General features: G+C 47.3%; 1 protein-coding gene across 6 annotated transcripts in view; it reads right to left on the minus strand.

Annotated features, from left to right (window-relative positions):
• Window positions 1-1,889: 1,889 nt before the first annotated feature.
• The window catches only part of OTOA (otoancorin), a 69,403-nt gene continuing 46,162 nt past the window's right edge, over window positions 1,890-25,130 (minus strand). For 2 of the 6 annotated variants that reach the window (XM_005598857.4, XM_014730059.3), the window contains 11 exons: window positions 24,808-24,943; window positions 23,648-23,838; window positions 22,016-22,109; window positions 19,411-19,540; window positions 16,413-16,600; window positions 14,550-14,705; window positions 9,073-9,215; window positions 8,717-8,853; window positions 8,133-8,230; window positions 4,884-5,079; window positions 1,890-2,535 (listed from right to left, as the gene is read on the minus strand). In XM_005598857.4, coding sequence (XP_005598914.3) covers window positions 2,465-2,535; window positions 4,884-5,079; window positions 8,133-8,230; window positions 8,717-8,853; window positions 9,073-9,215; window positions 14,550-14,705; window positions 16,413-16,600; window positions 19,411-19,540; window positions 22,016-22,109; window positions 23,648-23,838; window positions 24,808-24,943 — 1,540 coding nt within the window. In that variant the 3' untranslated portion in view covers window positions 1,890-2,464. Of the gene's footprint in view, window positions 2,536-4,883; window positions 5,080-8,084; window positions 8,231-8,716; window positions 8,854-9,072; window positions 9,216-14,549; window positions 14,706-16,412; window positions 16,601-19,410; window positions 19,541-22,015; window positions 22,110-23,647; window positions 23,839-24,807; window positions 24,944-25,130 lie in introns of those variants that run through there. The other 4 variants (XM_014730057.3, XM_070230880.1, XR_011424308.1 and 1 more) reach the window with 4 other exon arrangements.

The following is a 25,130-nucleotide window of genomic DNA, read 5'->3' on the forward strand; positions in this document are numbered from 1 at the left end:
ACACACACCTCCTCAAGACACAGCCACCTCTCCTCAGCACCACAGCCCATCCCCGCAGCTGTGGCTGCACCCCTGGGTACCAGGGCCAGAGAGAACAACTTAATTCTAAGTCCCACTGATGGTAGACAGAAGTTGCAGGAAGACTTCCGGCCCCCATCAAGCCCCGTGTCTGGAGTGGGCCTGGAGGTGGGGCTTCTGCAGAAGGATCTAGCTGGGGCGATATTCAAAATATTTAGTAAGTAGTATGGCACAGGTCCTGACCGATCAGAACCACGGCCAGCACGCTGTGACCCACATGCAAGTGACTGTGATTCCTGATCCAGCTGGGGGAGTTGTAGGAGGTGGAGGCGGGCAATCCAATGGCAAGGTTGACATTGAAAGGTGAATGGAAACAGCACCTACCAGTGTGACCTGCTGCTTTCCTGCGTGCAGAGGACGGCGCATTCAACCCGAGACTCCAGGGGTCCTGCAGGGCATAAGCTAGATTTGTCTTCCTGCCTGAGGCAATCACCAATTATATGTGCTGGGAGGCAAGCTGGCCTCCCGCCAGAGGGGGAGGTGCAGGGATTTACAGAATCTCTCTCTGATCTAACTTATCGGAGAAGTCAAAGGATACCCATCCAGGAGGCAGCCCAGTGTGGGATAAAAGGTCAGGATGCAAATCCTTTCTACCTGATTGGCCTCACACAAGAGTTCCTTAACTAACCTCTCTTGGGCTCAGTGCCCTCACCTGGAACATGGGAGTCATAACGGCATCCATCTGGCAGGGTTGTGATGACAATGACGTGAGCTAATGACACAGGTAGAGCCCTGAGAGCAGTGCCTGATGCAGAGCTGGCTTCCGGAACAGGAGCCATTATTGTCATCCCAGAAAGGAGGAATGATCCAGGAATTAAATCAAAAATAAAGGATCAGAAGGCAAGGCGAGACCCCAAGCCTCATGATGTTGGCAGCGTGAAGTCTGACTCAAAGAAAAGTGGTTGTTGTTGTTGCTCAGGATAATCCAAGGCTGGAAGAAAGCGGGAACCCTGAGTGAGTCCAAAGCCTTTCTGATGGGCTTCTGTGCAGACCCCTTCTCATCCAGCATCCGTCTCCAAGCCGTGGGGCCGGCCCCCCTGAACTGGGGGCTGGTGTTTTGTAATAAGATAAATGGTCCACACTTGAGAAGCAACATTAGCTGCCACCTCCCCTCCCTGCCAGGATGAAAGAAAACCAAATCAGACCCTAAATAACACCTGCAGGGCCACACCTTCCACGGAGCGGTCTTGTAATTTTCTATGATAACTGCAGGTGACATCTGAAAATACTCTAGTCTCTACCACACCTACCCACGCTGCTGTTGTAGACCCGTCACCTCTTAGGAAGCACCAGAGATGTCTGGAAACTCAAGCAGGCCTTTCCTCTCATCTCCAGATGAGAGGTCCACTGTGGAGGTGTGACCAGGAAGAAAACATGGGACGTGCTGGTGGCAGAACAGAAGTGTCCAAGATACCTCACTTGCCACTTAAGGGATGCCACGCAAAACAACTTTGCTGTCTTTGAGGAGGTATAACACCCACAAGGTGGCAAAGCACCGCTGCTGTCCCCTTCCTGAGCCAAAGGGCAAGGGCATCCTGTGAATCTCCAGAAGTCACTCCTTCCCAGCCTGTGGGCTGAGTTGGCTCCGCTGTGCCATAATCACATGGGTGACTAACCTGTACCATGCAGTTTCTTTTACTGCAACCCATCCCCAAAGCCCAGAGCAACTTAAAACAAGAAGAGCCACCACCGCCACCAAAAAAGGAATATTCTGCAAGCTTAACTGATGACTCCGCGGCCATCCATTCAGCCGACTCCCAAGGAAATGGAAGCATCTGGAAAATGTATTTAAAAATTGATTTAACGTTGAGCCATGTTAAACGTTTTAATTTCCAAGCAATGCGATGCCCACCGAAACATCAATTAGCCCCAGCAATCAGGCAGGAATATTGGCTTCTGATGAGGGAGCCATTTATTTCAGCCCTGCTAAGTACCTAAGAAGGAGAAATCCAATGTGGCCTACAGCTCCGAGGAAGGGAAATGAAGTCAGAGTGGAAAGCAGACCAGGCCCGGCTGCAACGTGCCTCCGCCTGCACCCACGGCTCCCTCTCCAGAAGGAGGGCAGTTCCTTGTACCTAAGGTCCTCATGCTGATGACAGAAACACCCTCCCCTCCCCACAGCTTCTCTGTCTCCCAGCTGGAAGACAAAAGGCTGAAATGGGGCAGAGAATGGCTGCCTGCTGAGGACGCAAGGCAGCTTAAGAATTTGCAAGGTCATTTTTAATAATTATTCCTTTTGGTGCTTTTTCAATCTCAAGGTCCCAGGATCTCTCTGTCCTCGTTGAGGTTCCAGGTCTGGGCAGGGGTCCCCCACAGACTGAAGCGCCTCTGTCTCCACGCACCTTGGCCAGCTGCTTGGGCGCTGAAGGGCCATGTGTGCCCGTGCTCACCACAGGACGTTGGGCGTCAGAAGCAGCAGGGGGCAGCCAAGCCAAAGCCCCCGGGCCACAGGAGCTCCTGCAAGGAAACAAGGTAAGAGCGTGGGTGAGGGGAGCAGCCCATGGAGGGAGCCGCATCGCACCCAGTGCCCCAGGCTCCCCATGGAACCACTCACTTGATCTCACTGTACCTTGGTTTGCTCATCTCTTAAATAGGAATAATGACCCCAAAGGAGGAGTGAGAATTAAATGAGATTGTGTGAATCAGCCACTTCCAGAGTTGACTTCAGCATAAGAGTCACCTGGAGAGATTGTTAAAAATGCGAACTCTAGTGGCCGGCCGGTGGCGCAGCTGCTAAGTGCGCACATTCTGCTTTGGCAGCCTAGGGTTAGCTGGTTAGGCTCCCGGGTGCCGACATGGTGCCGCTTGGCAAGCCGTGCTGTGGTAAGCATCCCAAATATAAAGTAGAGGAAAATGGCATGGATGTTAGCTCAGGGCCAGTCTTCCTCAGCAAAAAGAGGAAGAGTGGCAGCAGTTAGCTCAGGGCTAATGATCCTCAAAAAAATAATAATAATAATGCAAACTCTGGGATCATCCCCAGGAGTTTCTGCTTCAGCAAGTCCGGGACAAGGCCCAGGAGTCTGTATTTTGTGTGTGTGTGAGGAAGATTAGCCCTGAGCTAACATCCACCACCAATCCTTCTCCTTTTGCTGAGGAAGATTGGCCCTGAGCCAGAATCTGTACCTATCTTCCTCTACTTTATATGTGAGACACCACATATAAAGCCGTGCATAGGTCTGCACCTGGGATCCAAACCTGCAAACCCTGGGCCACGGAAGCAGGGCACGCGAACTTAACTGCTGTGCCACCGGGATGGCCCCAGGAATCTTTATTTTAAGCATCAGTCCCGGGGGGATTCGGACAATGAAGAAAGGTTAGGAAACAAGAGATTAAGAAACTGGCCCACAGGAAGGGTCCAGCCAAGGTCAGCCCCCACTCAGGCCTGGGGGGTGAGTGGAAGGAGAAGGCATCTAGGATCCTGCGTGGCTGAGGACACACAGGGACATCTTCTTAAAGTGCCCTCCTCACTTTCTGATGCTGCTGTTTCAAAGGAAAACTGATACTGCCCCTCTGCGGGGGATTTGGCAATTTCCATCAAAACTACAAACTCACACACCCCCTGCCCCAGTAATCCCATTTTGAAGACTTTATCCTGCAGACATACTTGCACAGAAGCAAAGTATGCAATGTTATTCACTACAGCATTGTTTGTAACGGTAGAAAAATAGGAACAACTAAATTGTCTGTCTGTAGAGATCTGGTTAAATATGGTTATGGCGTAGCCAGAAAACCACCAATTACACAGCTCCTGTGTGCAGATATGGAAGTGTCTCCAAGGGAAATTACCACAAGAGAAAGGCAGCACATTTCTCTCACAGCAGCCACCGTGCTGCCTCGTGGTCGCCTGGGTACTTGTGTCTTCCCTCACTCCCATGCTCCACTGAGGTAGGACAGAGGACACAACTGGCTTGTTCACAGCTGTCTCCCCAGAGCCTAGCACCATGCTTAGTCCTAAGATGGTGCTCACTAAATATGGAAGAAGTCACGCAAAAGTGGGAGCTGGGGGAAGGAGGGGAGGAGGAAGAAAGGCAAGAAGGAAGAAAGGGAGGGAAAGTCAGCTTAGCTCAGGCACCATCACCCCCCTCTGCTTCCTTCCTTCCCTGGTCTTATCAGATATGAAATCCTCTTGTTCGTTGACAAGAGAGCCTTACCTGCCTTGCTCGCCTCCATATTCCCACAACATAGGTGCCCGCTATATATAGGTTGGATTTATTAATTAATACTGGACAGTGAGAAGGAGGGAGCATGGAAAGGAACAACTGAAAGGATTTCAGTCCTGAGATTCTGATTCAATGGCTTCTGGGTGGGGTCCACGGAACCGGGGCTTTTAAAAGCTTGGGGCAGGGGGCTGGGGGATGGGCCCTGTAGTATAGTGGTTAATTTCAGGGGCCCAGGTTCGCAGGTTCAGATCCTGGGCGCAGTCCTACACCACTTGTCAGCCATACTGTGGTGGGAACCCACATACAAAACAGAGCAAGAGTGGCACAGACGTTAGCTCAGGGCAAATCTTCCTTAAGCAAAAAAGGAGGAAGATTGGCAACAGATGTTAGCTCAGGGCAAGTCTTCCTCAGAGGGAAAAAAAGCTCCCCCGGGTGACCGGGTGACTTCAAAGTGCAGCTGGAGTTGAGAATCATTTACACATAGCTTGCAGAGACTGGCTTTTTCTCTGAGTGCAGAATCTCCAATGACTGTCAGCGACCCCATCCTGAATCTTAGGAGGCTTCCCGCCCCAGCCCCAGCAAGGCAGACCAAGGGACAGAGAAGGGGACAGGGGTGGAGGATTGGCTGGGGGCTGTCCTGCTCACCTTGGGGAGAACGGGAGGCGAGGATGCGGGTGGGGCTGGCGCTCAGGGGCTCGTCCAGCCAGGAGCGAGTCTTGGCGCCATCTAGCGCCCGCTGGAGGCTCTGCAGCTGCGGCGCGCTGAGCTGCCCTCGCTGAGCCGGGGTCACGGCCGCGGCGTTCTCGGGGCCCAAGGAGGCGATCTGCTCCGCGGACAGCGCCTGCAGGGCGAGGGGGCAGCGCCCTCAGGGCCGCCCTCCGCGGGTTCCCCAGACCTCAGTCATCCGCCCAGGGCCCGCACAACTTTGCTATAGCCGTGTACCATTCCTGCTCTTTAGGATTTCTCCTTAAAATCAGATCACTCTTTCACACTAAAATAATTTATTTTTAAAATGGAAAATTTTTAATGGAAATTTCCAAAAATGGAAAACTGAAATGACTTGCCATCAGTAATCATGAAAAATAAGCCAAAAGAAATAAAGCAACATTATTGAATTCTAGCTAGATTTGTTGGCCAACATCTGAATTTGAGGCCTTTTTTTTTTTTTTTTAAAAAAAGGGCATTTTAAAAGCGTTATAGAAATGCTAAAGACATTTTAGCTCCAAATTGAGACTTCCTCCTTGAAGTAATCAGTATTAAAGGAGAGTTGAAAGAGAGTCATGATTTTCTCACTGTGTGACTTAATGTTTAATGCAATACAAGCTACCTCCCCAATCCCTCAAGGCCCCCCCCCTGAGAAACACCCGTGTGGAGGAGAAAACACAGGCCTAAAGGCCAGAGGCCTGAATCTGAGCCCCAGCTATGCCACATACTAGCTGTGTGACCTTGGGCAAGTTACCTAGCCTCTCTGGGCTTTTGGTCTAGATGTGGGTTAGCACAGAGAATTTATCTCCCATGCAGATTCTGATCGTTTAGTACGACTGCCTGAACACCATAGGGGTGAGTCCTGTTAGGGCTCAGAGGGGCAAAGGTGTAGTGATCTACTAGTGATGTCTGCCACGGACACCGGAAGCGGGAAATTTGCCGTGCACACTGTCTTTGAGGAGCCTGAGTAAGCTGTTTTCTGACGTTGCTTCCACCTTAGAGGACTTGGTGACTAGCTCCAGTGGGTCTGGAATGAGATGGGGGGGCAGGGGTCTCAGAGTCACCCTGCTTATTTTGTAAGAGCCCCAAAAATTCGGAGACAGAGGGTTATGCTCCCTCACCCCTTCCTCTTCTCTCCTTCACCCTCCCCTTCCTTCCTGTCTAGGCAGACACTTCCCTGGAATCATGTCATTCCCCGGCTTAGAAGCCTTCCCTGAGCCCCCTCCAGGACACAGTTCCAGCTCCTGAACTCGGCAGTGAGGCCTTCAAGCTCTGGGTCCTGCCCACCTCTCCAGCAGCCCCTCTCGGGCGCTCTTCACTCCAGGAGAATGAGCAACCATATTTGCAGCCCCCAGGGGGCAGCACCTTTGCCATGCTCTTCCTTCTGCTGGAATGCTCTTCCTCCCTCTGCACTAGCTAAGCTGCCCTGCAAGATTCAGCATCACCTCCTCCCTCCACCACACACACACACACGTGCACACACACGCACACACACAGCATAGGTGCTCTTCTGGCTTACATCTTACATCTACCGTTAACACAGAGTCTGTATTATAAAAATTATTTTTCCAATGCTGTTGACTTGTGACCCTCAAGCCAGGTTAAATCTCTAGGCCTACCGCACTGTGTTTCAACGGATCATTTCAAAATGGTTGCCAACATTTAATTATCAGGAGATTTCACATGAAAATGGAGACTTCTGGATTCTTCCCCAGCCCCCATCCCCCAAAAAAGATCCAGCAATACTGGCCCACATTGTCACACTGCAATAACGTGCCAGAGATGAGAAGCAGCCTCCACATTTAGACAGGGCTCTCCAGTTCACCTCGGTTCCTCTCCAGGCCGCTGCACTCCTTTCTGTCACCTTCCACGCTCCTGAAGGCACTGTGTTGTACCCCGTCACCAGGGCATCCCCAGGGGCACCTACGCTGGAGCCTAGAGCCCACCACCCAGGCTGGAGCCTACTGCAATGTAGGCGGGCAATAGGAATTTCTGGAATAAACAAATACTTGAACAAAGAAGCAGCCACAAAGTACACTCAAAAGAAGACCAGGAGAAAGCGTTCAGCATCCAGGACCAAGCTGCCTATCCCATGCAGAGCCCCCAGAGGGGAAGCCTGAGAGCCTTAAGGACTATTTATTTCCCCAAAACAGCCCTTGCTCCCGCTCTGTGCTGGGAACTGTCCTGGGTGCTGAAGGGGTCAAGGTTGGCCATCTGTCTTGAAAGCAAACAATGACATGGCATCACGGGAGTTTGTCTAGCCTCGTTTGTGTATCTTACCCAGTTGTGGTGGACAGAAGGTGTTCCCAAGTTACCCAGAAAGCAAGGTCACTCCTCATCAGAGCAGACTGTCCCCACCAAACACTCTCCTAATCTTGCACGTGGACGGGAAGCCAGGACCTCTCGCTGCACACCCTGCTTCCCTAACTTCAGTTGATCCAATTCCACCCTCTCGACTTTTTCCCTGGCAGTTTATCAGCTGTCCTGTTGTGGTTTTCTTCATGCTTTTTTAAAAAATCAACTAAACTATTTTTGCTTAAATTTGTTTTAAAAGGAAATGTTATCCAGGTCCACAATCCCTCACCAGCAATTCTGAAATCCAAAGAAGTCTGAAAACTGAAAGCTTTTTCCAAAGTTTTAGACAAACTTATTTGCCAGCAAAACCTGACCTGAACTGATGTGGGGCCATTTATAGTCTCTATTTATTCCAGTTTGTTTGACTTCTCACAGATTTCTTCACAGAAATATTAATGTGTTTGCTTAGAAGCTGCTTCCCCCAGACGCTGCTGGGGGTGTTAAGTTACATAATGTAGATGCACAGACTGATCTTTCTAAAACCTGGAAAATTCTGAATGCTGAAACATATCTGTCCCCAAAGGTTTTAGATAAGGAAATATGAACCCATCATAACATCATAAATAGAAAATCAGTACCACTTGCTATGAAGAGACAGCAACCATAAAAAAAAATGATTAAAATAGAAATTAAAATTTTCAGAAAAAAACTTTAAAGAAAAAAACCACCTAAAATTATCTCGTGCCCCATCCACTGTTGGTGTCTAGTTCTCCTCAGGCCCTCTCGGCAGAGGCCTGGCTGCAAGCCGCTGGACTCCAAGACCTGTCATCTGCTTCCCTGTGCGATTGGAAACGGGGTCAAGCCCCCACTCTCCTTGAGGAACTGAGTACCTACTCTGAATATCTCATCAGGAAGGCACTGGATTGCTGACGGCTGGAAATATGGCATCAAGTCCTCATCAAGCATTCGGAGCTCTTCCTTAGTTACTCCAGCTGGGGAGAAAAAGGAATCACAGGGTTTAGCTCAAGCCCTAGGAACTCCGCTTGTTTTATTAATGCTCTGCATAATGCACAGATCTGCGTGTCTAGGCAAGCGCCATTCCTTACAAAAGGCCCCCGAAATCACACTGGGGAAGCAAGTCCTTTAATCAACCCAGGAAAAAAAATGTGGGTCACATTAGCCCGGATTGGTCTCCTAGAAGGAAATGTGTGCCCAGAAGGAGCTTCACTTTACACAATTTTAGATTGTGTATAAATCTATTTAGGAGCCAATTAAACCACATTTTAAGCCACTTTCGTGTGTACAGGAATCACCAAGAGAGCTTGTCTAAAAAGCAAATTTGCAGACCCCACGCTCTGCAACTTCAAGTCATGAAATCTAGGTTCTACACATGGCCTAGGCTTCTTTTATTTTTTGGCTTTTGTCCCCAGTTTTAAGGTTGGAAAGGGAGAGAAAGGCATGCTCAAGGTGCCTCTTACCTGCAATGGTCCCGAGCTCCTGCAAGACAGAGCTGGACCACTCTGCGGGATTCCCAAACACAGCTTCTGCCTTCCTCTTAAACTCAGCCAAGACATGGATGCTGCAGAGCAGGGTTCCGATTCTGGCCGCCACCACTCTGGTTAAGAGGGAGGGATACAGTGCGAGCCTGGGAGACTCTCCGGCCAAAAAGATGTGCAGAAGGTAGGTAGGCTCAGCACTGAGAATGGATCCGGCTAAGCCGCATGTCAGCCCAGAGAGGTGGCAAAGCATCAGGAAGCAGGGAACATTGTGCTGAATGAACTCATGGATCAATTAACCGATCAATTACCACTTCGCACGCTAGTATTTTGGTTACCTGAATTCTGAGATCCTTATAAGCGAGATTTCAGTGACGTTCATAGCACACAGGGTTGCACCAAGTCCTACTAAGTGGAAGCTCTTCAGATCCTGGATGCTGTAGCCTGAGTCCTCTAGGAACCCTTGCAGAATGGCCTTAGCCTATAAAAATGAGGAGGGATAGATGACATACCCAGGGATGATCAAGACCCCAAGGCCCGAGGGGATGACTGAGCTGTTGCAGTTGCCTGTTGGCTGCTCCTGCACCCTAGTCCTCTGGATGCACCCCGCATTCTAGCCATCACAGCCACTGCATCCAGGATAACGTCCCTAGGGTGCTACTTCTACTGAGAATGTCCCTGATCTGTGGAGGTGACTTTAGGCAGTGAAACTCTCATCTCCTTCACTAACATCCAAGGAACTGGATCCTGTGTCTGCTGGCTTGTTTCTTTCAGTCACTCATGGCCTTCAGTTTGTTTGGTCACTTAAGTTCTCCTGTATCAGGATCCAAGCTTTTCCAGCTGTTTCAACAACTTTCTGATAAAAACCTTGTCATTTTCTGCCCTTTCGCCTTTGTTTTAATCAGTCCCTCCATCTGAAATGCCCTTCCTGCATTCCCAACTGTTAAAATCCAACGAGCCTTTTATTTGGCGGGTTCAAGTCAAATGTCACCTTCTTCATGAAGTCTTTCCTATCTTAGCCAGAATGAATTTTTCTTTCCCTAAGGTCCTACTGAAATAGGTTTGTCCCTCACTCATCAAATACTTGGTGTTAAAAACCATAGAGGGATCTCTTGAACGAGCTTTGATCTAGGGGGCTGATGTGTAGGTCCCTGTAATTCTAGCATAGTGGCCATTCAGTAGGCATGACTGTCCCTGGACAGCCACCCCTCCCACACTCTTACTTCACAGGGTCCAGCTGGAGCTAACTACACTCTGAGTTCCACAGGAGACGCTATAGCCCAGTCCTGGCCAATCAGGTCATCTCTTAGCCTGGCTGCAGTGACTGGTTCTAGAGTTGGTATGTGATCTAGTGAAAACCAACCAGGACTTTGGTTGGAACAACCAGGAGGGAAGAGCTTTCTTTTCTCTGGACTGGACCTTGGAAGGATAAACGCTCAAATATGCAAGAACTCACCACGTGGAAAGAGCCTGCCTCTGAGTGAAGCCAACACAAAGGAAAGCAGGGTCAAAAGACCGTGAGAGACAGATTCTTGACAATAGTGTTGAAGCCCCTGGATCCAGCCATACCTGAACTCTACACCTGAACTTTTCAATAAATTCCTTTTCTTGCTTAAGCCACTGTGAGTTGGTTTTTCTGTCAACTGTAACCAAATGAACCCTGATTTGTTTGATCTACCTATGTTGGACCTGAGGAAGGATCCAAGTCAATCCCGTGGAGGTGAGTTGTATAATAAAGTCTGGATCCCTCAGTGCCCACAGGGGCATGGGCAAAAGATTACAAGAGGACAAGAGCTCACAAGGCAAAGTTGGGGAGGAGACATCCAAGGACAAACATCTCCTGACTAGGAGTGAGGGTCACAGGAATACAGACAATCTTCCCTTCTCCCTTTAATGTCAGTCCATCCGCGTCACACAATACAGATCATCCCAGGGTTGAGACAAAGTGTTGGCAAAGAACATGAAATGCTGTAATGGGATTCTACTTTTCATGTGGCTGTTGCCTTCTCCTCCCTCGGGTCTGTTTAAATGCTACCTCCTCAGAAAAGACGCGTGGATTCCCCCATCTCACGTAACCTCCTTCCTCATGATTTCCATGAGCATCTTGTCCATTTTCAGCTTATCACTTATTACAATTTTTCAAATTTTTCACTTTTTAAATTTTCAACTTTTCACTCACTCACTTTTTTGTCTGCATCACCAAGTAGAATCCCCAAAGACAAGGACCACATCCAGTGAGTTCACTAGTCATCCCCAGCACCTGGCACAACGCCTGGCACACAGTGGGGTTCAGTAAGCACTTTCTGAGTGAATGAATGAATGAATGAATGAAGGAAGGAACATCTCAGAGAATGACATATAGAAGTTGTAGGCAATATGTACTCCTTTGAAATGGCATCAGATTGCCACCTTCACGTGATGGATTGGCTCCCGGGAGATTTTCCATGTTTCTGGAAATCGGACTGGTCAGTGTCTCATGAAGTTGCCCTCAGTGATTACAAACCTCAAAGGTTCTATAAGGGAATTTCAGTAACACCATGCTCAGCCTTCAATGTCTTCGGCTGAATAGGAATGTGCATCAAAAATAATAACAGCTGATATTTATTGAATGCTTACTGTGTGCCAGCACTTTACATATGCCATCTCATACAATCCTCACAACAACTCTATAAAAAGAAGGGTTAATATTATCCCTATTTCACAGATGAGGAAACTGAGGCACAGAGAGGTTAACTAACTATGCCCAGGTTACACAGCTAGTAAATAATGGTCCTGGAATTAAAACCCAGGCAGTCGGACTCCAGAACCTGTGCCTCCTAGCCAGTGAAGACGTTTGGGTAAGGAGAAAAGATGGAGATTCAAGTTAGCTTTTGAACTTTTCTTATTAATTCTTCACAACCAGGTTCCGCTGGTTGATTCCTAGCAATTTTTGCTCCTCAACTCTCAGGCATGCCCATTTTCAAATGAAAGTGCGAAAATACAATTCAAATAAAATTACTCTGAAGATGTGATATTAAATTGTCCTTGCCACTGGAACCTGGAAAATGCAAGCTCAGCCTGCAAGGTGATAAGCCAAAATACATTTACTTGAATGACTAGACCACCGTATCTGTAATGATTCCAAGACAATTAATACCAACACTTTTCGGCAATATTAACTGCGGAAAAATGAAGAGCTGTAAGATTTCAATCTCTCTGTTCATCCCTCTGGCTTCTATAATAGTTTTTTTTTCCTTATATTGGTTTTTAAGCTGAACTATCTGTTAATGTAGTTCCGCCAGGTCTGACTATTAATCTAGAAACATGCATTTAAGGGTCTGATGGGGGCTAAAGTGGAGGAACCGACTGCAAATGATATATGCGAATGTTGGGTTTTCATATCCTCTTCAAACATATTGATAAGTCTCGCCACCATCCACAGGAATTAAAATTGGTATAAAGGGAAAGAGAGACTCTAGTTTCTAAGTTGGATGTATTTTTCTGTTTTCTCCCAGACTGTGAGTAGAATAATTTTAATATCAGAATGTGATGTGGCTCTTCTCAAACGTCAAGGCCAGTCTTAGAGTCGTGCAACCCCAGGATTACAGAATGTCAGACTGGAAGGAACCTCAGAGTGCTGGCTCTAACCCCTTCATCTTACAAATGAGGAAACTCTTAAACCAGCAGAGACAGGGAATGTGACAATGATGATGACAACGATGACGATGACGATGAAAACACACTAATTTTTATTGAATACTATGTCCCAAGCACTGTTCAAAATGTTTTACATCTATTAACTCATTTAATTCTCATGGCCAGAACCTCCATGGTGCCCAACTCCAGAGGGCACAATTCAGACTGTGTTCTATTTGAATGGTGCCACTCAGAGTTATGTGGCATGGCAATCCTGGTTCGAAAAACCTCACAAGAGTAGGGCACATGCATTAGTTCTGCCTGCCCAGCACCCATTCTCCCTTTGTTTGATAACCCCATGCTTTTCCTTTGGCAAGCCACGGTGTATTAGTTTTCTCTTGCTGCTCTAACAAATTACCATAGATTTACCGGCTTAAAACGGCATAAATTTATTCTCTTACAATTCTGGAAGTTCTAAGTCCTAAAATGGATCCGCAGGGTGTGTTCCTTTGGGAGGCTCTAGAGAGAATTCATTTCCTTGCCTTTTCTAGCTTCTGGAGGCTGCCTGCATTCCTTGACTCGTAGCTCCACCCTCCATCTGCAAAACCAGCAGCACAAGACCTTCAAATCTCTCTCTGTGTCCTTCTGCGTCCATTGCCACATCGCCTTCTGTGTCTGTGACCCTCTTGCCTCCTCCTTTTGAGATCTTTCATGATTACATTGGGCCATCCAGGATAGGCTCCTCATCTCAAGGTCCTTAACTTAATCCCATCTGCAGAGTCCCTTTGGCCACATAAGGTAACATATCCAGAGTTTCCAGGGGTTAGGACATGGACATCTTTGGGGACCTTTATGCAGCCTATACACACCCATCCCCGACTCTCAGTTCATATGGACATGGTGAGATGGACTCTACTCCCTGATGCATACCTGGCCAGCCAACATATTCTACCCATGACCAGATTGTTTATGGGTGAGCCATTACATGATTAGAGTCTATGCCAGAACTTTTTCAAACGTTAATGAGAAAGGGGCACTTTTCAATGGGGTTGCTAATTAGATAAAATGTAAGCCTAGTGCGGAAAATGAGAAAGAGCTGCCTAAGAATGAGGACAACACAGAGCAGCTAAGACTCCTCTCTCTAGAAATACAGTAGATTAACTTCCCTCCCAACTAAACAACTAAATTCTGGAGGGAACTTCTTCTTCAGTCCATGAAGGCTTCACTGACACAGAAATCACCCTCCCAGCGTAAACAATGAGAAAACCGAACAAATTCCATGAAACCACCGTATTCAGACATTGGCAAGAGTGAGCACAGAACTATAATCCTGAGAGAAGGGAAACAAATAAAGCGAATCCTAAAATCGCCCTCGCTTACTGTCCAGAAGCAGTCTCCAGGCCACTGAGCGGGAAAGGGAACCCAAACAAGCCCCATGGTCCAAGCGAGTGGAGGACACAGAGATCCTCCATCAGAGAGGACAGGGCACCTCTGATTTGTGGGGCAAAGTACTGAAGAGAGAGAAACTGCATAGAGAGAGCTCCAGAAACCTGCAGAGAAGCCTTCTCAAGCCTTTGGCTGAGTACTGATCTACACATGCAAGGAGTGAAACTAAATAAATATAAACATAAATATCAAAAGACCCAGAGGAAAGTGGTACATAAGCCAAACAATTTCCAGAGCTCACATGGAGTTGAAAAGAGTTCACTCCCACCAGCCAGAGTGGAGAGGTCTTGAAATACATGGAGCATCAGATAGAGTGCTCAGAAGACCCATGTCTCGGTAATGAGGACAAATTAACCACAGAATAACGGTCACTCTGGACCCGCCCTAACAAAGCTCAAAAGGAAGCGTCAACAAGATCAGACTGACTTTAAAGCAACTTAAACATACCCCAGAACAAAGCCCAATACTCTTCAAAGGACAACAACGAAATCAAACACTCAACAATGTAAAATTCACAATGCCCATCATCCAGTCAAAATTATTAGGCTTGCAAATAAGAAAATGTGACCCAAAAGTAGGAGAAAAATTAGACAATAGAAAGAGACTCAGAAATGACAGTGATGATGGAATTAGCAGCAAAACTTTTAAAGCAGCTATTATAAATACTATATGTATGTTCAAGGATATAAAGGAAAATATACGCACGTTTAAAACGGAAGTAGAATATTTTAAAGGTCCAGCAACATCTACCTACCTGTCCTGGGGTCCATTCTGTCTGCTGGCTTAGGGAAGCCACAGTGTCGATGGAGCTGAGATCCAGCTGCTCCAGCTCACTTTCATTAAGAGCCAGGGCAATGCGCCCGAGGGAAACAATATGATGTTCTCTCCAGTAAGAAGGCGTGTCCCAAACCTTCAGGTGAGAAAAGAAAAAGCCAGTTAAGACCAAACGTTAGTGACAGCATTTAAAACAGACATAGGTAAATCTCCTTAATATATAAAGTTCTCTTATAAATCAATAAGAAAAAATGACTACATTTGTTTAAAAAATAGACAAAAGATATAAACAAGAAATTCACAAAAGAAGAAATAAACATATGGAAAACGTTCAATCTCAGTCATAATTAAAGAAATGTACGTTAACAACAATCAAAGAATACCATGTTGGCTGATCTTAACAAGGAGTAAAAAGAATGATCATTTCTGTCGGTGGAAAGCTATGGGGTAAAGGATACCCTCATTTGTCGATGTTGAGAATATAAATTGGCACACTTTTTTTTTTTTTTAAAGATTGGCACCTGAACTAACAACTGTTGCCAATCTTTTTTTTTTTCTGCTTTTTCTCCCCAAATCCCCCCAATACATAGTTGCGTATCTTAGTTGTGGGTCCTTCTAGTCGTGGCATGTGCGACACCACCTCAGCATGGCCTGAGGGTGGCACCATGTCCACACCCAGGATCCGAACTGGCGAAACGCTGGACCGCCCGAAGCAGAGCGTGCGAACTTAACCATTCGGCCACCAGGCCAGCCCCAACACACATTTTAAGACGGCAATTTGGCTATATGTATCAAAAGCCTTTAAAATACCTATACCCTATGACCCAGAAATTCCAACTCCAGAAATTTAGCCTAAGTAAATAATCAGACAAGTGCCCAAAGAAATATGTACAAATATACAACTTGAGGCATTAAAAAATTTAATCTAAAAATCAAATAATTAGCTAAAATAATAAGAACCAGCCATACAATGAAATATTATATAGCTATTTAAATACTAATATAGATTTATACTTCTGATATGGAAAACCATGCATTGTACGCTGTTGGATGTGGACAGTAAGTTATTAAACAGTAGGTGCGTGTGATACTGTTTTCTGTAACATACATATGTGAGTATACATGAAATAAATGTATGAAATACACAAATATATTCTACACACATATACAGAAGTCTGGGAAGCTCTATATTTTGGTAAATATACCAAAATATTAACAGTGCTTATTTCTGGCTAAAAGATTATGACTGGGTTTCTTCTATTTTCTGAATTTTCTACAATAAACTTGGATTACTTATCTAAAAAAGAGTTATAAATATAATTTTAAGAAATTTAATGTCTTGACCTCACAAGGGCAACTAGATATTCCACACCATCCTAGCAGCTGAAACAAGCCACTCAAAGGGACCTTTATAAACACGGCAAACTACTTCTAGTCCTCTTTTCACTCCTTTCTGCTATGTTTTCTGATGAATTTGCAACAGATTCTGAGAAAACCTGCTGTGAGCAGCAGCTGGGGTTCTCCAAATGGAGAAAGAAAAGGCACAATTCCTGGAAACCGTCTCGGTCAGAGGCACCAGAACATCCACAGAATTTGATCTACTAAGCGTCCATTAGATGCCAAGACAGATCTCTTCTGTTCTCTGCTACAGCCCTAAGAGGGGGACACTAGAAATTTCTCAGATGCTGGAATCACAGCTCAGGCGCTCAGCTGGTGTAGTGAAATTTCTACAAGATACGGCACGTGAAAACTCCTGGAGGAGGCTTCCATGCACAGAAGCGCCGGGACCGTTAGGTTGGGTTTTTCCCTCCGTTGAATGCTTCCTTCCTGAGGCGCGCTTTACCTGGACTGCCTTCTCCTTCAGGGTCATCAGCTGAGGCCGGCTGAGGCCCCTGAGGGCCCCCAGAAGCTCCACGTTCCTGATGAACGTGTCTTCCTCCATGCAGAGCAGGTCCTCGGGGGCCCAGCAGGCATTGGCTTCGGCCAACTTAAAGATGTCCTCGGAAGAGGGAGCCGCGACTCCATGGCAACCTGAAGAATGGGGAGACACAGGAAAGAGAATTTTGGGAAATGTTAGTCTGTTTCTTTATTGAAATGGGTAATATCCTTCTCTGGTCGGATTTATTCATGGGATGCGGTGTAGCACAGAAATTGAGAGAAGGGACTCAGGGACCAGTTTGAATCCCACTTCTGCCATTTCTTGCTAATTACCTGGTAACCAAATTGCGGAAATGCCAACGTTTTGCACAGCCACATGCACACAGTAGGAGCTCTGTAACATTAAAACTGGACTACAAATGACCACGAGGGAGTCGGAGCTGATGGGGAACAGTTCTGGCTTTAGATTCAAATCTAAAGTTATTTAACCCCTCTGTGACTCAGTTTCTTCATCTATAAAATGACGATAAAATTACCTCATAGAATTTTTGTGAGGACTAAATGTGTTATTACATATAAAGCACTTAGAACATGCCAGGTATACAGTAAGCACTCAATACTCAATGTTAGCCATTTTTATTATTTATGTTCCCTGCCACCACCACCCCATGCATTTGAGTTTGCAACACAGAGTTAAGGCTTCCAGAATTATGAGGAAGGAGCACTCCTATCTAAGCATGGAAAGGCGGATAATATGCCCTCCATAAAAGTCTCAGTGGGGACTGTGGCCTCCCGCCCCAGGGGAGAGGAGAAATGGGCCTGCTGCATTGGCCTTGGCAGCAGGGGAAACCCATCCATTTCAGTCTTCGAATAAGTTGAACCTTACCTGGTCAAACCGGTTTCCCGTCACCAACACATAAATGAGATACTGTCTTTGCTGTGCCCAACCTGGGAGAAAACCCAGGCTCTTTGTCTTAAGAACAATCCTGGATTTCTTGTCTTAGCAGCTGACGAGCCTGATGCCACAGACCCACCAGCACTATTGGGCCCCAGCATTTCCCAAGCCCCGTGGCCACGCCTTTCTCACTGTATCTTCAGTGGCAATTCACCGGACTCCGGTCAAGAGGTGAAAGTGGACCAGGTCAAGGGCTCTATGTGTCGTCCTCAAACATCTTTATCACAACCCACTTGGAGGAGACAAAAGACCCCTCCCCGCTGGACCCCCCTCCACCCGATTTCCCAGTGAAATGAGGGTCCAGCGATCGCACAGAGTCAGAGAGGAGCAGAACGGTTAAACAGGGCAGCAGAGACCCGGTCTTATCACTGCTGTGTTCCCAGGCCCGGCATAGCAGGTGTTCAGCAAATATTTTTTGACTCAATCAACACACACATAAAAATTAGGTAAAATAAAACCAAGTAGTAATTCAGCTAATTCATTAACTACCGAAAGCACGGCAGCAATGAATACTCAGAACCAACTAAAGAAAACTACGCGCTGTAACCATGCAGCCTCCCCCGAGTGTGGAAAGTCCTACTGTCGCATATCCACATGCACAGCATCGGAGCTCTGCAGTGTGCCAAGTGGCCTGCTAGGCGGGGAGGGCGGGAGGAACTAAGGGCGAATGCCACCAGCTTTGGGGACAAGTCCAGGAGCTGCCTTTTACTACCCCTCTGACTTTGGCGAAGTCTGTTACTCTCTCTGAATCTCAGCTTCTTTTGTCAAGAAAATGGAAGAATCATGGTGCCACCTCATGGGACAGAGGTGAGGACGAGACAAGGCATGAAGAGATGATCACCCGAAGTAAACATAAGTCAGGTCGTGACCCTTTTTTGCTCCATGGTCCCCATGAAACCCCTACCCAGAGTAAAAGCCAAAGTCCTTAAGGTTTCCTTCATAAGGCCCGACATGACTGGCCTTGTCTCTCGCTCCACTCCAGCCACGCTGGCCTCTCATTTCCCCTTCCTCTCTCACTCCCGCCGCACTTCTTTCTGCCTGCGAGACTCTGACTCTCATTTTCCACGTGGCCCACTGTCCTGGGTCTTTACTCAAACGTCACCCTCCCAGTTTGCTGAGTAAATTGACCTTTACTCGACAGCACCTTCCTTGACCATTTTCTTTTCAAATTACAACCCCCACCCGACACTCCCTGACCCCTTCCCTTGCTTTATTTTCCTTCTCGCACTCACTGCACACAATGTACTTCACCAGCACGTGTATTACTGGCGTGTGTAATTATTGTCCGGCTGCCCCTGTTTGAAAGTCAGCTCTGTGAGCACGAGGATTTTTGTCTGTTTTGGTCACATAGTCGGTGCTCAAAAATTACTCGTTGCAGGAAAGAAAGCGATCACTGACTGTCAGTTATTACTCTTACAATTATTATTGGCTCTGATTAACTTTGTCTCCTCCTGCCTGGCACAAGTCTGTGCTTAGTAGGTGCACAACAATAATAAAAATGTCTAACACTCACTGAGTACTTCCTACACGCCAGGCGCTGTTGTGAGCATGTTTACTGGTGTAAATTCATTGATCCGCACAATCACCTAGTGAGGTAGGGACTTGCATTGTCCCCACTGTGCAGAGGACAAACACCGAGGCACAGAGAGGTTAAGGAGCTTATCCAAAGTGCCACAGCCAGTAAGCGGCAGACCCAGGGTTCAAACCCTGCCAGCCCGGCCCCAGCACTGCAATACATAGCCACTTAGCCATTTTGGCCTTTAAGTCGATCGTTTTGAAATGTTTGTCGCACATATTGACCCACTAAACCTACTAGCCTGGGCAAGGAGTGCAGGATGTGACTCTAAACCATGTTACAAAGACATAACTCTTTGGCCTGTGGATTTTGGCATTCTATGGCTTTGCAAACATTTCATCCAGTCCCCTGACAAGGAGGCCTCTTGACGCTAGGGACTCAGCCAGCACACGGCCGCCATAGCACGGTCTGGGATACCCCAGAAACACTCACCGGGGCTGGGGTCGGAGCTGGGCCTCCTCTCACTGCTGTTCCGAACAGACTCAAAGACAGCCCAGAGGAATTCTTTGGGAGGTGGAGTCCTGGCCATCTTGGAAGCTGCTTGTTGAAGGATGTCAGGAAACTGTGCGGGGTAGAGAAGACGAAAGAGGAGGAACACATAGTAATTAAAGCACATTAAACAGATTTAGATCCGAGTTTAAACGGTAACACCACCTCCCTGCCTCCGTTTTCTTTTTCTTTATAGCAGCATCTCACACAAATTTAAACCCTGGCCCGTTAACGTGGTCTCTACAAAGAATCCAATAAAATGTACCCAACCTCAATGACAATCCAATAAATGTTCAGTAACCTAAGCAAACATTGTTTTTCAGATTGTCAAAAACAGAATAGCGATAATACAAAATGCTGGCCAACATGCAGGAAACAGGCACACTTATTTTTCTGTGGGACTGTTAGATGGTGCAATCTGATAATTTCTATAAGAAATGCAGGTGTGCCTATCCTTTTTTGGTTTGGTGCTGTGTTAAACTTTGATTAAACTTCATCATAAAAAGCAGGAGGAGAGGGTTGTCTCTGGTGCTGGGGGAAGACTAGCATGAGGGGCTCCCGGGCGCCCTGGGGGAGTGCCATTTCTCACCTAGGACTGAAGCACTTTGTCAAGACTCAGGATATTTATTGGTAGACCTGTCAAAAGCCCAGGGAATTCATCAAACTGTTCCGCACAGCCGGGCGCCACTGTGTCCCGTTCTCCCACAGAGGACGCGCCTCGGCTTACACAATGCCCCTCTCTAGCCTGATCTTCAGAATCAGAGCCACAGCCTAAGTGAGTAGTTCCCAGCCCTGGCTGGAGGTGAGAATCACCTGGGAAACTAACCGACACCGGGCCCCACTCCAGAGATTCTGAGACCACTGGTCTGGGGCGGGGGCCGTGTATCTGCCCATTTTAGAATCTCCCCAGTGACTCTAAGGTCGCCAGCAACTGCCGTGAGATAAATCATTGACTTTTCAAAAGCAAGGTGCACAGCAGAGTGGATGGTACTTTTCATTTTGTATTTTTAAAAAGGAGAACAAGTATAGGCAGGAGGAGGAGTCTTCCGGAAAGGATGCAAAGGAAAGCGGGAGGAGCGATCGCCTCTGAGGATACAGGCTGGGGACCTAGAAATGCGGGCTGGGAGGAAGAGGCGTTTACATCCTACGGCCTCTGGAACAGATGCGCTTTTTTTAACGCGCAGCACGTATTACTTATTTTAGTAAACGTTTCAGGCACTGAAACAAAAAGTATAGAGAATAATACAACAAAACAGCCACATATTGACAACCCAACTTAAGAAAGAAAACATCACAAATATAATAGATAGGTCACACCCCAGCCTTTGGCCTCCCTCCTTCCCCAGAAGGAACTGTCACCCTGAATTTGATAACATTTGATAATTAACCATTCTCGCGTACTTTTATACTTCTCGTACATACAGAATTGTTTTGCATGTGCTTAAAATTAATTTAACTCGTATTTATTTATTTACATTCTTCTACTGTATGTCTTCTTCTGCAACTCACTTTTTTTTTAACTCTACATTGTGTCTCTGAGGTTTACCTGGGTTGATACAAGACTTTTTCAACTTCTAAAGTTGATTTTTTTAAAGATTAGATAAGTATATAAAATTTACGTCTCCACTGCTTAGGACTGCATGTTTGGACAGCCCGGAAGCTGACTTTACCACGACTGAACACTGGAACGCACGTGTGAGCCTGGCTGACGTGCTGTGCTCGGGCTCTGCTGAGCGAGGACCACGGCATCCATCTTGCGCGTGCAACTACAGGGATGGGCTTTGAGGTTGATCTGATTCTTGTTCAGCAAACATTTACCCCTCTTCACCCTCCACTCACGTGGAGGAGATGACTTCCTGCCCCGCTGAGGTTGGGCTTGGTCATGTGACTTGCTTTGGCCCATGGAAAGTGACAGTGTGCCATTTCCCATCTTGGGCCCTAAGGAGAATTGCACTTTGCACTCCCTCTTCTGGAATTTCAGACCTTCATGATGAGAAGAACACGCTCCAGGTAGCCTGGGCCCCAGAGGCAGACTCATGGGGCAGAGGTGTCCCTGTGACCCACAGAAATAAATGCTGTGGTTGCAAGCCAGTGAGACCGTGTAGCTGTGCGATGCAGCAAAAGATGATGGATTCGTGCTTGTCTGGCACGCCTCTTGGCCTAAACTCTCTAACTTTTGGATAGTTACTCCAGGTGGGGCACTATACCCAAACACACTGCTCAGTAAAGATTTGTGTCAGGATTAAATGTGTTTGCACATGTGATTGCACACACTGGACATACATGTACGTGTGTATGTGGCACTGGTGGGTGTAATACCTCAAATGAGCACGCGTGGGAAAGGCTGGAGTTTGTTCAGCCGCTGCCTCACTTCCTTTTCCTGAACCTTGGGCATCCTGGAGTGGAGCTGGAAACATCTGAGCCCTTTGAGGCAGGGAGGAAGTTTCCAGAAAAACAAACTGACAGCAAACCCAGTGGAGAATAATTGACCACACTTTCTCTCCCTTTAAAACTCCTTCAGACTTCTAAAGACAGAACACAGAAGTACCTTTGTGGCAATAGAGCTTAATTCTTCTCCTGAGAAAAGTACTAGAAAGGGTCCCAAGTCCTTTGTAGTCTCGGCTGTCCAGTTCTGGGGGAGGCTAAGAAGAGATAATAAGAAGGAAATTGAAAAATCATGCTGTTGTCCTTGTCCGCCGGCATTCTTTTCTTTCTGGAACAGACTCTCTTCATACCTGGAGAGGCTGTCAATCACATGGGCCCACTTCCCTGACCAAGAAAATGGGCATGTGATGCAGGCTGACCAATTAGAGTCATTCCTGGGAATTTTGATGGAACTGCTAGAGGAGCTTTCTCTCTTTCTTCTGGGTTCTCTAGCAGTAAAAGGAATATTGGAGGCCACTCCTATCACCAATTGGAGAAAATAAAGGCCACACCCAAGAACACAGAGCTGAGGGATGGGAGGAATACATTCCTGTTGACATCACTTGAGCCCCTGGATCCAGCCATGACTGAAGTCCACCCCTAGAGTTTTCCACTACATTTAATTTCTGAACTTAATAAATTCTCATTTTTTTGAGTTTAATTGAATTATTGAATTTCTGTCATTTGCATCACAGTAATTCCTTCCTCCCCTTCTTCAGTAGAACAATAATGATATATTTGTTTCTTTTAAATTACCATTTAAATAGTCTTCTCTTATAGCAAGATGAAATTTCCTCTTGAATTTGGCAGGATAATAACAGCACTGACCCAGAATCCACTGTTGTTCTCAAGTGTCCACAGTGAGTGCCTCACACTGTACTTGGTGGCATCTCTGAAGGAGGTCTGCCCAATGAGTAGTGATAATCCTCCTCTTAGGGCCAAGTCAAACCACTCCCCTTTATCTCTTGGATTAAAACATTATCCCACTAACTGTAAGCTCCATGAGGGCAGGAGCCACAGCTATCTTCCTAACCACTGTATCTTCAGTCCTAGGCGTACAGCAGGTGTCCCACACTCGGCACTGTGTGCCGGACTCTATTGGAAGCCCTTTGAGTGCATGAACTCATAATCATCACAACCACCCTGTGGGGACTGTTACTGTCCCCATTCTACAGACCTGGAAACAAAGTACAAGAACATTAAGTAGCTTTCCCCAGGTCACATAGACAGCAGATGATAGAAACAAAATTCGAACCGAAGGAGTCTGGCTCCTGAGTCCACAATCTCAAACCCTATATAACAGTACAACGCCTGAGTCATAGGAATGACACCAAAAAACATTTTTGTTGTCTGACCACTGGCTGATGGCTAGGCCCTACTCAAATATCGGGGCTAACTTCCGGAAACTCTTCATGGGGAATAAGAGTTTTTTTTTCCCCCAGGGAGTTCTCACTCATGCCCTGATTATTCACATTATTGTTGCTGTTGTTGTTTCATAACAAAAATAATAATACCAACTCCTTGTGTTTGCAAAGTGCTGTCTTTTCACAACTCTTTCCCTTTCCATTTGCTGAGATGTATTTTTACTTCACAGGGAGTCTGAGGCCAAAGAAGAAAGGTCACATTTCCAGAACAATCACAAGCACCTAACCTTGTCCTAAGCAAGAGACTCTCTGTTTGGAAGGCAGGAGAGCGAGGGTTGGGGACCCCTCCGCCAGCGCCCCCCCACCCCAGCGCTGAGCCCGGCCCTCCTTACCCGTGCTGCTCCAGGAGCCTGAGCCTCACCGCGGCCTTCTGCTCGGGGCTGAGGTCTGGGCAGTCTCTGAGGCCGTGCAGGGCGGTGGCCCAGGCCCTGGGGGACACCCCGCGGTGGAGGATGGCCGCCGGCAAGTGGCAGAGCAGGTTCCCCACGATGTCCACAGCGTACTCGTCAGCTATGGAGTTGTTCTGAAACCGACAAGTGGAGCTGATGGGAAGATCCAGCAGGGCTCAAGATCATGACCCCTTACAAACACTTCCCGACCCCAAACCCCGTAAAGCTTCTGGAATCTGATCACCTACCTGCCCTGGACTACCCGCACAGGGCCTGATTTTACCCCAGGGACGCAGACCTCGGAAGTGTGGGAGACCCCACCAGGGAGCGGGTTTGGACAGACTTGGCACACGATGAGCACTCGTAAATGAGGGCTGGGCCGCGTTGTCACAGCTCTGAGGCTACCCCCAAGGCAACAAGCATTATAATAATAGAACAACAATAAAAACAGCACCTCAGTTTGTACAGCACTTGAAAGCCTTCAAAATTCTTTCTCAAAATGACAAAAACAGCTAACATTTATTGAGTGCTCACCACAGGCCGGACACCATTCTAAGGATGTATGGGTCTTAATCCTTTCATCTTCAAAGTAACTATAAGAGGTAAGTACTGCTACCCTTGACCTTCAAAGTTGCAGACACTGCCAACTAGTGGCCAGGCGGGGATTCACACTCAGACCGTCTGCCCTTTGGGCTTTCCCGTTAAACAATAGATTACCTATTTCCTGCCCTCAGTAACTCTGTGAAGGAAGCGCTATTGCACCCATCTTACAGATGAGGAGGCTGAGGCTCAGGGAGTGGAAGTGACTTGCCCAAAGCCACATAACCAACCACTGGCAGAGATGTGTCTAGAACCCAGACTCTGTGTACTGTGTTCTTTCCAGTCCCCCAGAGCGGCCTCTCCTCATTCAGGCCCCAGAATGGCAGTTTCCAGAACCAATGGCCAAGACTGTCCCACCCAGTGGCTTCAGAGCCAGCTTTGAGACACACATGTCAGACTTCTAGTCATCAGAGCAGGCTTAAGATTCCAGCCAGATCCCCTGAGCCACAGACACCCGGTGGGGAAGGGAGACAGTAAAAGTGTCACCCAGGAAGTTTCCTCACCAGGCACTGCTGCACTTTCCTGAGGATGGAATTCTTTTTGTGGGAATCTAAAACCAAGGAGTCCAGCTGACTCTTGCCCAGGCTGATGAGAAAGGGCACACACCGGGAGGCGGGGACAGCAGCCAGGTAGCGAGCCCTGGAGAGAAATGGGAAGAACAAGGGAAGGTGAACAGTGGCTGCTCTGTATTTGCCCCTGACATCAGGGTCTGCGCACCCGAGAGCTTACTACACGGGTATCCTTTAAATGTTTGCCCTCCCCGATGATGGGGTGGCTCCCATGGGCAGGCAGCCAGCCTGCCAACCATCATGCTCCTCTTCTATGG

The sequence above is a fragment of the Equus caballus genome, chromosome 13, assembly GCF_041296265.1.
Source record: "Equus caballus isolate H_3958 breed thoroughbred chromosome 13, TB-T2T, whole genome shotgun sequence".
Classification (NCBI taxonomy): domain Eukaryota; kingdom Metazoa; phylum Chordata; class Mammalia; order Perissodactyla; family Equidae; genus Equus; species Equus caballus.